This window comes from Mustela lutreola, chromosome 15 (genome assembly GCF_030435805.1).
Source record: "Mustela lutreola isolate mMusLut2 chromosome 15, mMusLut2.pri, whole genome shotgun sequence".
Classification (NCBI taxonomy): Eukaryota; Metazoa; Chordata; class Mammalia; order Carnivora; family Mustelidae; genus Mustela; species Mustela lutreola.
In genome coordinates this window covers 53,588,483-53,601,386 of record NC_081304.1, presented here as the reverse complement: position 1 = coordinate 53,601,386, position 12,904 = coordinate 53,588,483, and the positions used below count along the sequence as shown (strand labels likewise).

The 12,904-nt window shown below is 43.6% G+C and overlaps 1 protein-coding gene across 1 annotated transcript in view; it reads left to right on the top strand.

Annotated features, from left to right (window-relative positions):
* LOC131815781 (protoheme IX farnesyltransferase, mitochondrial) overlaps positions 1 to 12,904 on the top strand; it is a 136,930-nt gene that overhangs the window by 26,608 nt on the left and 97,418 nt on the right. The window contains exon 4 of the mRNA XM_059147732.1: positions 5,704 to 5,828. Within this exon, the coding sequence (XP_059003715.1) occupies positions 5,704 to 5,828 (125 nt within the window). The remainder of the gene's footprint in view (positions 1 to 5,703; positions 5,829 to 12,904) is intronic.

The following is a 12,904-nucleotide window of genomic DNA, read 5'->3' as shown; positions in this document are numbered from 1 at the left end:
TCAGAATAAATATATGTTATATAGAACATAAGTAAGAACTTTTCTCTGGAGAAGGCAGGCAGACAAGAAAACATACTTGTCGACCCTGTGAATGATGGGCTCTGGAAGAAGGAGGCCCTGATGGGTCTTAGGACAGGCCTTGTGGTTCGGAAGAGATGGGTGGGGTTGCTGCTGAGCTGAGCTTGGGTAGAATACTCAGGACTGCCTATATCCTAAGCACCTTCCCAGACCACTGCCGAGGTTTTTGCATGGGGTGCTTGTGGTTGGTTCATTGGCAGGAATGGTGGTGGGGCAGGGTTCCTCGTTGACTTCCTTCCAGAGCCATCCCAAGGCTTGCTGTCCAGTGCCCCGCTCTGGGCTTCTGTCAGATGGGTCACGCCTCATTGGGAGCATTGATTTTATGTTTACATGTAAAGGGACAGAATATGAGATTACCAAATAAAATATAATTTCAAGTGTTATTAATGAAAGAATATATTACACTCACTTTTAATGAGATCCTGGTGTTGCAGAATGATTCCACATAATGAATCCCAGGAAATCAATGAAAACTTTAATTACAGTTGTGTGAGAATATTGCTTTGGTCAATTTTACTTGTTCAGTTTATCAATCCTTTCTGCCTTCCTCCTTCTTTAAGTTAATTGCCTTGATGAAGTAAGTATAAATGCGTTCTTTGTTAGAGTTTGATGTCTTTTAAGAAACATGTTAAAAATGCAGATTTCCTCCTCAATAATAATTATTATAATAATAATCCCAATCAGTTTTTCGTGGACATTACAATGTGTGCAATTTTAAATTAGGCAGTCTTTCCATTTTGTAAACCGCGTCATTGTTAAGTCTTAATAAAACAGTCCTTTCCCTCTGTCAGTTTTTTGGCAAACCACATTCTGTCTCTTTTCAACTTAGGAGTTGACCCGTTAGTCAAAATCTGATGTGCTTTCTGTATTCCTCAGTCAAACTCTGGGGCAAATAAAAAGAAAAACAAGATACTTTCTCCTCTGAATTAATAGTTCTATTTTCGTGTAGCTACACTCCCTTTCTGGTTCTTAACAAAGTGAACGTTCTTCTCACAGCATTTTTATTTTTGACAGTTTAGTGATTATGAGATACGGTCATATCCACTCCAGTGGAATTTGCTCTTTCTTCTTAATTGTTTATAAAACAGAGTACGAAATGTGGATGTGGATATTGAGAGATAACTAAAGTTATTTTGGGGACTCTGGAATTTACTAATTACATACTGAAAATGTTATTGTGCATTTTCTGTGCTCTTTTAACTACCATAGTTGTTTATAAATAGTCTACTTTGGGTTTAAGTTCAAGGCTTTAACATTGAGTCAAGCATTATTTTAGGGGCCCCGGGTGGCTCGGTCAGTGACGCGTCTGACCCATGATTTCAGCTCAAGTCAGGATCTCAGGGTCGTGAGGTTGAGCCCTGCATCGGGCTCCGTGCTTAGCTGGGAATCTGCTTGAGATGCTCTCTCTTCCTCTGCCTTGCCCTTCCCTGCTGCACTCTCTCTCTCTCAAATAAATAAGTGTAAAAAAAAAAAAAAGAATTATTTCAACTGATTGGCTCCATGGGTGGAAACAATTTACTTAGTTCATTTTTAGAGGGAATGCCCTGCTTTCTCTTTTCCTTCTGGTTCTCCCAGGGATACCATCAACCTGTCTTCCTGGTGGTTCAGTTGAGAAGTAGCCTGGGTGTTAACAGACTTTTCTTCCAGTCCTGGCTTGTCACCACACACGGAAGAGTTGCCTAACCTCTCTGGAGAGCTCTTGAGTTGTGCAGAAAGCAAGATGACTCATTCTGGGACACCGGCCTGTCAACAAGGCTTGGTGACTGGTGATGGCTTGTATCTATAAAGATTGAAAAAGCCTCTTCCCAGAGGTGAGCTGCTCTGAGTATTCTAAAAGGAGGTTTTTTGGCTCTGAAACGGGTGCTTTCCTTAGGAATCAGTACATAGATGCAGGGATGGCTCAGTGGGCCGTGAAGTGAGGGCCGTTCTTTCCTCGTCACACACAGGTGAAATGTCCTCTTCTTGCACCTGCGACAGCTGTGTGCGAGCCTGGGGTCCCTTGGTATTTTCTTCTGGGTGTAAGGCTCCATGTGGCTGTTCACTAGTCTGGACTTGGGTGAAATTACTGTGCTTCCGCTCGTGGTCCTTGAGCTAGAGCAGTGCACACTTCCTGGCCCAGGCCGGCCTCTTTTCTCCTGTTTGCCTTCAGCTCCTAATCTTCCGCTTGTCTTTCTGGAACCTTTTATCCAAACCCACTCGTTCCTGTACTTTCCCTGCTACCTGCTTTACATGGTGCCTCTGTCCTCTGTGCTGGAGGGAGATCTCCCAGGAGATGTGGATGTACACCACATTTGGGGACAACGTCGTTAAAGGAGGGACCTATTGGCCAAAGGACACGTTCAGGTGACCATCTACCCACGTGTACCCAAGCCACCTTTGCACGTTGTCATTGAGCCCCATCCAAAAAATACAGAAATGCCAAGAAACCTGTGCCCTGTCTAGGCCTTAGGGGCTTGCCCATATGGTAAAACAACAGAGAGTTTCTGTGTGCTGCTGCTGAGACTAGAAAGAAGGGCGTGCCAACCGATTCATTGGGTGGAGCTGTCAGTTTCCTGACCATTTCTTGTTAATGTCGGTGGTGGCCTCTGGTCCCTCCACTGTACCTCTTCCTCCTGGTTGGTGTCTCATGATGTTCTTTGTGTCTGACACTGTTTCCTTTTACCCCAACTGTGAGGTTGTGATGTTTTTAAAAAAGATTTTCATTATTTATTAGAGAGAGAGAGAGCACACAAGGTGGGGGGAGGGCAGAAGGAAAGAAACTCAAGCAGACTCCCCAGTGAGCACCGAGCTGGACGCGGGCTCAGTCTCACCACCCTGAGATCAGAGCTTGAGCAGAAATCAAGAGTCGGACACTGAACGAACTGAGCCAGCCAGGCATCCTGACGTTCTGACATTTTTATACACTTCTTAACACCGCACTTCGTTGATTGATCTCATCTGTTCCATCGGGCCCAGTCATGGTCTCTTGGCGAGTGACTCGAGAGCCTTGCTCTCTCTCTCGAGAGCCTTGCTCTCTCTCTTCATCTTCCGTCTGATTGCTGTACATTTTTACATGGATATCCTATGGTTCTTCAAAAGCAGCACATTTTCCTAAGACCGGCCAGCTCCGTCACCTTTCCCTGGACAGACTTCTTTCTGTTAATGTCACACTTCTTCTCCAGGCCACCTGGGGTGCAGCACTTTACCTTTCCTCCTTTTTGGTGGTTATTTCATTTTGTCTTTCTCCTGCTCACAGTTACCAAGTCCTAATAAGTGACCTGGTCAGAATATCCCTTATATCTATTTGAGTCCCCTTTTACTACCTGTAGTCCGAGGGAGTTAACGGTAAAGCCTTTCCAGTTGTTTCTTCAGTGTCCACTGCTTCTAGGCTGACCTTCCAGGGATAGGGCACATCCTTGCCTTGGGCTGGCAGTGACTCTCCTGCCAACCAGACGACATGCAAACTACCCAGCTCGAGGCTCTGCCGTCTGGCAACCACCCTTCTTCCTCCCCTACTCCTTCCTTTGGACCTGGCATAACAGTAGCCCTGAAAATCTAGTGGTGAACCATGCAGTCTGCTCCTGCCCAAAGGAGTATCTGGGGAGGGCCCCCTAAGAAGTCATATTTGAGGGGCACCTGGGTGGCTCAGTCAGTTAAGCGTCCGACTCTTGTTTTCAGCTCAGGTCCTGATCTCAGGGGTGTGAGATCAAGCCCCACTTCAGGCTTGGTGCTGAGCATGGAGCCTGCTTGGGTTTCTCCTTCTCCCTCTGCCTCTCCCTGTCCGCACCCTTGTCTCCCTCCCCTATGCCCGTCCCCCCACCCCCATTCATGTGCTCTCTCTCTCTCTCTCTCTCTCTCTCTGAAAAGAAAAAGAGAAGTCCTGTTTGAGATAAGATCTGAAGGCTATGGAAGGGGACAGGAATCTGCAGGCAAGAAAGCCTGGCCTGCTTATAGAGCAGAAGGCCCTCCCAATGGAGAACAGTGCATAGACTAGAGAGAGGTTTAAGACACATCCACGCAGCAGAAGAAAAAGTTTGCCTTTTAGTCCAGGTGTAGTGTCAAGGACTTTTGAAGCTGAGTGATATGATCGCTTATATTTTTCAAATATAACTTGGTGAATGCCTAGGTGATTCAGTCTGCTAAGTGTCTGCCTTTGGCTCAGGTCATAGCCCCAGGGTCCTGGGATGGAGCCGGGTGTCAGTCTCCCTGTTCAGCAGGGAGTCTGCTTCTCCCTCTGCCTCTGCCTGCCACTCCCTCTGCTTGTCTTTTTTTTCTCTCTCTCTCTGACAAATAAATAAACGAAATCTAAAAAATAAAATATCATTTGGGAGAGAGCGGCAAGGTGGAAGCAAGGAGACCACTTAGGGGACAAGCTCTTGCCATTGTCCAGACAATATAATAGCTTGGACTAGATGACATGTTTCTCAGCCTTAGCCCTATTGATATTTGGGGCCAGAAAATTCTTTGTTGTGGGGGGTTGTCCTGTGTGCCAGAGGATGTCAGAGTCATCCCTGGCCAGTGTCTGCCCACCTCCAGTGTGACAACCAAGTATGTCTCTAGACATTACTGAAGGTCCCTGGGGGCAGAACACCACCTGGGCTGTGAGTCAGTGGGCCTGATGGTGGCAGTAGAGGTGGGTTTGAAACTGACAGTATTCACAGTCGAGGAGAGGTCGAGCAGGGCAAAAGACGAGGGACTTAGTAGTGCTTCCTACGTGTTTGGTCTGAAATCCTGGCCGATGGCATCAGATTACTTTAGACTCCTGACACTGGTCTCTCTTGCCCCCGTGCCTGTTCTTGGAACTGTCCAACCACCCTTGATGTCCAACCATCCTACCATTCTCCTCCTTTTCTTACCTCCCCTCCTGCAGGTCCAGCTTCAGTGCCATCTTCTTGAAGTTTTCTCCAATCAGCCCGCCACTGGTGATCTTTTCCAGTCAATTTCTACAGCACTGTATCGTACCGCCCCTAGACACTTTCTGGGCCTGTCAGCTTCCGTAAACCCCCCGGGAAAGAAGGACCAGGCCCTCAGGGAGGGAGCAGCATTGACGGATGCCTGAATTGCATGGCTTTGCTTCTGTCCCTCTGTTCCCACTGGTGGCTGTAGGATTATCATCTCCTTCTGTTCATCATCTAACTGTAATCTGGACCCCAGAACCACTTCTTTTACAGGTGAGCCTCTGCTCAGATGGTCTGGAATTGTCACAGAATTGGGACACTTACTATATGCTGCCCTGTATTAGAATTACTGATGTATGACTCATCTCCCCGTCAAAGTGCCTGTGAGCAGGAAGGAGCCGTTACATACCTTTATCCCATAAACTGCCTGATGCCCAGCACAGTACTGATGACAAATTTGGTATTCAGTAAATGTTTGTTGAATGAATAAGTGAATGATTGGATCTGGAACATTGTTTTTTTGTTTTGTTTTGGTTTTTTGTATAATGGCGCTGAAGGAAAATTAGCATTTTTCTATCATGAACACATGTACTTTTGATAATCAGAAAAAAAAATTTTAATTGTTTTTAATGAGAGAGGATTAGCCCGTAGTCTGTGTCACTACTGAAATGGATTGGCTTGGTTTTTGGCATTTATGGTCTGGAGCGGGCTCCGGTGATAAGATGTCTGCTCTGTTTCTGTCTTGCAGCTCTGGTTGTCAGCACCACTTCAGCCGGATTTGCGCTGGCCCCAGGACCTTTTGACTGGTCCTGCTTCCTGCTTACTTCTCTGGGCACAGGCCTTGCATCCTGTGCCGCCAACTCCATCAATCAGGTCAGTGGGTCACTTTTCAGCTCGATTGTGATATTATTGCTTTTTCCTAGATGGTAATATTATTACATTTTTTTAAAAAAGTCTTCCCCAAACCCCATATGTAAATGGAGAAGTTCCAGGATCTTGGGACACTGCATCTCCTGGAGAGGTCTCTGGGGGGACAGAGCTGATCTGTCTCATCTCTTGAGGTGAATGTTTTTGGGGGAGAGAGCAGTCGTGTATTTGCTTCAACTGACAGGAGTCCCTGGGTTAGAAGCGTTTCAGAGCCGCCTGACTTTCTGTTCTCATCCATTTCTGGCACATTCCCCTGAGCTTATCATTTTCTGTGTTCTTCTTTCTTTGGTTTGATTTGTTACACTTGTTTACATACATAGAAGTGTACTTCTTTTTTTAAGGTTGATTTATTTATTTCGGGGTAGGGGGTGGGCAGAGGGAGAGAGAGAATCCCAAGCAGACTTCCTGCTGAACGTGGAGCCCTATACAGGGTTTGATCGAACGACTCTGAGATCATGACCTGAGCTGAAACAAAGAGTCAGACGCTCAGTCGACTGTGCCACCCAGGTGCCCCAACAATGTATTTTAAACAAGCATATCCAGCTTTTAAAAAATCAGTAATTGAATATTCAGTAAACATGGTGTATGTAATCACAGAATATATTAAAAAAATTAATGAGTGTATTATTTTTTTTAAGATTTTATTTATTTATTTGACAGGCAGAGATTACAAGTAGGCAGAGAGGCAGGCAGATAGAGAGAGGTGGAAGCAGGCTCCATGTTGAGCAGAGAGCCGGATATGGGACTTGATCCCAGGACCTTGAGATCAAGACCTGAGCCGACGCAGAGGCTTTAACCCACTGAGCCACCCAGGCGCCCCGAGCATATTATTTTTAATGCATCCTTTTGTCCCCCTTTTATTTTACACACCGAAATAGTTTTCTATAAATTAGTTCTTCCCCACCCCCCACTAAACCTGGTCACTGTGATGTGTGCCCCCACGTATCCTTTGTCATCGGATACCAGAGTGAAGAAGTCTTGGCTAAAACTTAGGGAAAGTCTTTTCCATCACCAGAACACCCAGGAGGAGTTGGCCCAGTTTTAAAACGAATTCAGCTTACGAGCAGGAAAACAGCATGGCCGAGCGGATGATATCATTTGGTATTCTGTAAAATGTGAGAATTTTAATTTGATGATTCCTCGGACCATTATGCTTTCACAGTGTGTTATTATCAGCTATTCGGGAAGGGATCAGTCTATTTCAAATAAAGTTTATTTTTTTTGTTATTGTTTTTGTTACTATTTTTAATGTCCAGACAATCTTACAGGGAGATCCAACCCATCCTGCCATACTTTAAACGTACCGTCCCAGCTCGTAAACCACGGTGTGGTTCTTCCAAGCTGTTCTTCCTTCTGCTCCCCTCCCTTGTTGCTTGGCCAAGAGAAGAATCCTGGCTTCACAGTGAACATGTTTTTAATGAAATTTTGAATAGAAAGCAATACAAGCAAAGTGGATTTGTGTTGCTATTTCGGGTCTATTTTTCAAAACATTTTTAAAATTATTACTTTTATTTAGTTATAAATTTAGGTCATAAGAGTAAGCCAAAAACACATTTTAGCTTTCAGGTCCCTTTTTTCCGTTGAAGAGCTGTACTTATCCTTGAGATATTAACTGCTGTCTCCTGCTTAAATTAAATAGATTTAAACACAAATTTAAAGTGAAATTACAGACATTTTAAAAAACAGCAGCAACTAACTAATAAGCACCAAATGGTTCAGAAATCCCCAAACAGTAAACAAAAAATAATACAGAGTTGCCTTGAGTTTGAGCTGCCATCTCCCTCCCATCCCCCACCCTTAAAAAAAAAAAAAAGGTAGTTCAAGATTTTATCATGGAAAAAAAAGTCTGTCACTAGCAAGAAAGTATCTACAGAGAAAAACACGGAATGAATTACATTTAGGCAGAAATTTCCAGAAGCTGAACATAAGCTAAGGTGTTAGAAATTTTTAAAAGTTTAGGGACATCTGGGCAGCTCAGTGTGTTAAGCCTCTGCCTTCGATTCAGTTCATGGTCTCAGGGTCCTGGGATCGAGGCCCACATCGGGCTCTCTGCTCAGTGGGGAGCCTGCTTCCCCCACCCCCCGGCCAGCTTCTCTGCCTACTTGTGATCTCCTATTGTCAAATAAATAAATAAAATCTTTTTAAAAAATAAATAAAGTTAAAATGCGTTTGGCTGCTTTGTTTTATCATCAGTAGGAAGTGTATTTGCTGCCTTAGCGTGACTTGGGGTGTGTCCATCTCAAACTGCTGAGAAGAGCCAGACTATGGGATGAGATTCTTTCTGGAACTGACACATCACATTGTCTGCCTCTTCTGTTAGCATTTCCTTCTTAGGCTGGCTCCCTAGCCCCGTCTTGCGCTCACGCAGCTCTCCTGTTCTTTCTTCCTCTGGAACACGTCTACGTCCTCCTTCTCCTCAGTCGCTGGTCCTCCCCAGGCGTCTTCAGTGCTGTGCGTCACATGGGCCCTCAACTTCTTCATCTTCTCGGATTCCTCATACCGCCTCCTTCCACTCGCCCTGGGCTCCAGTTCCCTTTGGAAACATCACAATACTTAAACATCTTAATGATCACCGTCATTGTGGAATCCCACTGTTATTATGCTATCAGTAACCTTCCCAAATTACAGTATTTTCTCAATTTTGTTGGAAGGATTTTAGCTCTAGTATTATGAAGCAGTTACATAAAATTAAAGGAAGGCAAGAACATTTTCATTAGGGCCTTTAATTAGTGTAAGCAAAACAAAGAGCACTGGACAACAAACCTTTAACTGGGTTTTGAATAGCAGTTAGATAAAGAAATAGTCGTTGGTGAAGGCAAGAGCTTCCCATTTTTTTTAGGGAGCTGACATCCAACTTAAAAAATGCCTATATGTGGTTGATAGGGATAAAAGTTTTTCATCTTCTGAGTTCTGTGGAAAAAAAAAATTTCTTTCTGTCTGCATTTATAAAAGGATTCGAATAACATTTCTTGTTTTTTTAAATACTTCTTTTAGCTCTTCTTAGCTCTGAGTGCTGCTCCTTTGGACCCTACTTCTGTGATCTCTCTGTGAAAGTAGGAAAAATAAAGCTCTGGAAAACAATTCCTACATTTGTTTTAGGGGGAGAAAATGAGCTTCAGCTTCTGATTTATGAAATAATGACTAGTGTAGTGTATAAATATGTGTGCATATATATGTATATATATATTCTGTATATGGAAACCACTAACATTAAAAAGTAAGAAGGAATTACATTCATGTTTTGTAATATATACACATGCCTCATTTGAAACCATAACGAGGCCTGAAAGCAGGTGTGCCTTCAAAGGATGAAATCTATCCATAAAATGTAGCCACTGAAAGATAAAATGTGATAGATGGCTTTGACTGATCGAATCTAAGAAACAAGCGACTCACAGTGAAAAACTGAGTAAATTCAAGTAGAATGAATTTAAAAAATTGAAAAAGATAAGACTTGTCAGAAAATTTTCAGCGTAATTGAGTATCGGACATAATAGATATTGTTATAATAAACTGTATTTGCGATTATTTTACTTACGTTACATGGAGATGATTTTTCTGTTTTAGAGGTTAGGAGTGGATGTCAATAAATACATTTCTGCAGGGTCCATTTCATTGGTGACCTGCTGTTCCTCCTGATGGACGCGCCCTCACTCTCTCAATCTGTCGTCACAACTTCGGGCTTCCGAAGCCTCCACACTCACCTCTGAGTGCTTTCAGAGGATGATGTAGTAAAAGAGACATGGATGAGGTGAGGGCTGGCACCCAAAACATATATGAGACTGATTTCACTTGGAATGGAGGGTCTTAAGAAAGTAACAAATTGTTGACATTCGTATAGTGTTTTAGAGCTTACAAAGCATATTTACAGAAATTATTATTTAAACCTTACTACCCTGTGAGGCAGGTGGCATTACTGACATTTCTATTTGCAAAACATTCTGTTTTGCCTTTGAATTATTGTTCTTTTTAAAAATTTATTTGTTAATATTTATTTTTTAATAATAAGTATTAACAAATTAATATAAACATAAATTATTAACACACAGAGGGAGAGGGAGAAGCAGACTGCCCGCTGAGCTGGGGGCCCAATGCAGGGCTCGATTCCAGGACCCTGACTCATTATTGGAGCCGAAGGCAGCCGCGTAACCCACTAAGACACCCAGACACCCAGACGCCCCTGAATTATTCTTCTTAAAAGCAACATTTAAAGAAATGTGTTTGCAAATAATATTTCCATTGCAGGTTAGTGAGAAAATATAAATAAGCAAAAATAGCAATAACATTCTTTATTTTATGTTTCCCTTGTACCAGGCACTGCTCTGCATTTCAAAGTTACAGCAGAGGACAAGCGCATACCTCTGGCATTGTGGTGCTTATATCCCCCTGCCCAGATAGACTCACTCGTTAACATTTTCATTTATATTATAGTAGGCTTTTTTTTTTTTTAGTACAAACAATCTCTACATATATATTAATTTCTCACAGGAATGATTTATGTGTATAATTACATATAGCTTCTATATGTCTTCTCCTTTAAATAATGTATCATAAACATTTTCCAATGTCAATATTCGCTATAACATGATCGTATATAGGTATATAGTGATTTGTTTAATCAGTCTTTCCTTATTTGATGTTTTAGGGATTTCTACATTTTTGCCCACATAAATAATGCTGAGCCAAAATTCTCATAGCTCAATATTTGAATGTGTCCTTAACTAAAATCTTGTGTTAAAAGATATGTGGCTTTTAAAATAAAAAGTTAAGGGATACATGGATGGCTCAGTCAGTTAAACGTTCTATTCTTGATTGGCAGCTCAGGTCGTGATCTCAGGGTTGTGAGATCGAGCCCCACGTTGGGCTCTGCACTCAGCATTGGGAGTCTGCTTGAGAGTCTCACTCACCCTCCTTCTGTCCCCACTCTCTCTCTCTCTCTCTCTCTGAAGAGATCTTTAAAAAAAAAAAAAAATTAAAAAGTTAAAATCAAACAAGATATGTGTTGCAAGTGTGGAGAAATTCCTTCCTGGAAGATCTTCTCTTTGTGCATGTGCTTGGTTTTAAATCACTGTATGCTTCCAGATGGCACGTGTGAAGGGCTTACCGCTGACCCTGCAAGTTAGGAGGTCTGGGCCAGGTTTGTAGGGAACCTTAGGTGCATCTTTTTAGTTCAAGTTGTTCTGATGACTTAGGAGGTAGAGTTGTTGGGTGGGGGCGGTGCTTTTAATGTCTATCGGCCATTTATGTTCCCTGGTACTCTCTGATAGGTGCAGATCGGATTATTAACTCTTTGTCAGGTAGGGTCTGGATATGTTCTGCAGTTTTCATTTGAAGTGCAGATGTTTCCTATGTTTGTGCCGGCAGAGCTTTTCATTTTTAACATAGGGATTCTCAACCTTGGCACTCTTGCCAGCGTGGGTTGGCCGGCTTTGTTGTGAGGGGCTGTCCCGTGCCTCGGGGACTGTCGCCTGGCATCCCTGGTTTTTACCCACTGGCTGGTATGAGCAGCACACCCCTGAGTTGTGACAAGTGAACATGTCTTCAGACGTTGCCAAATGTTCCCTGAGGACCAATGTTGCCCCTGATTGAGAACCACTGATTTCTCCTTTTGATTTCACTCTTAGATCTTTACCCAAGATCCTGGCTCCAATTTCTGCCTCAGACATTCTTTGGCTCACATTTCTGTGTGTGTAACTACTCACTGATAGCTGGGGCGACCATATGTCCTTGTTTATGCTTGTGTTCCTGGCATAATTATTAATGATGCCCCCCTTTCCCCTCCACTGTCCCAGTTTGGACAAGAAATTATAGGGGCTCTGTTCATAGCCCACCTGTGCCTTCAATCTTTCACTCGAAACGAGAGGTGGTAAAAGCAACTTTGTTCTCAAAGGTCTGGCCTTGGGTTCTGCCTTTTGTCCTCCCCTGTGTGCGGACTGGACAAGTGGGGGTATCCTCGCTGCAGGCCAGGCCTCCAGGCCCACCTCTCCTTCAGCATTTCCCTAGTCACAGGCAGGATCCACTGCTGAGCGGAACTGTGGAGCTGCGTGAGCACACAGAAAAGGGAGCTTAAAGATTCTTCTCCTGCACTGTTTCTCTGTTTGCAAGTCGTTCAAGAATGTTGGCGATTTCCTTTGGGTCTGAACTTTCATTTCTACAGTACCCCCGGCAGGTACTGCTTGCATGGTTATCCCTGGTGGCCTGGCAGCTGGTTCCCTAGGTGGGCAGCCTGGACACTGGCAGTGTCCTCCCCACGTGGAGTCAGAGTCCGTGTCCTTAGAGCCCCAGCCTGTTGCTCACGGTTCCATCTCTGGGAAAGCTCCATGTGTCTTCCTCCATGTGATGGCACTTTGAAGCTCTCACTCTCTAACCACGGTTAATAGGCACCTGTGACCTCACTGTGTAATTCTTCATCTGTATCTCTTCCCTGGAGAACTCTCAACGTTGAGAACTCGCAACGTTGATTGCGACTTATTTATGCTGTACACCCAGCACTTCATCCCCACAAGCATACAGCAGGCCAGTAGGGTGAAATTCCCAAGGGAGGCACGTTGGGAATAAAGCAATATGGATGGGGAAGCAGGGGAAGGTAGCAAGAAATGTTCATCATAACCACAATCGCAGCTAACACTTAATTTGCACTTGCCATATGCCAAGTAACGTTCTAAGCATTTTACATTAGCTCACCTCCTTAAGTCTGGGTTCATAGGATTCCCACCCCCTCCACCAACGGCTTTTTCGTAAGATCAAATAAACGTTGAATGAATTCATACCCTAGACTTAGCTGTAAGAACCACTGATGTTCTCAGGGACTTTATTTTGTAGAAAATTACAAGAAAGGCACAAAACCTAAGTAGACTTTCAGATCTGTGAGGTAGGTTATAATTAGAAAGTAAAGCTGATAAGGGTATGTTATCTCTAGGATCTAGTGTCTCTGGGAATGTTGAAGAGTTTTTATGAAAGGAAATGAAAGAGATCAAGAGGTGTGAATGAAGCAAGGTCAGGAAGAGACGTGTCTCTTTGTT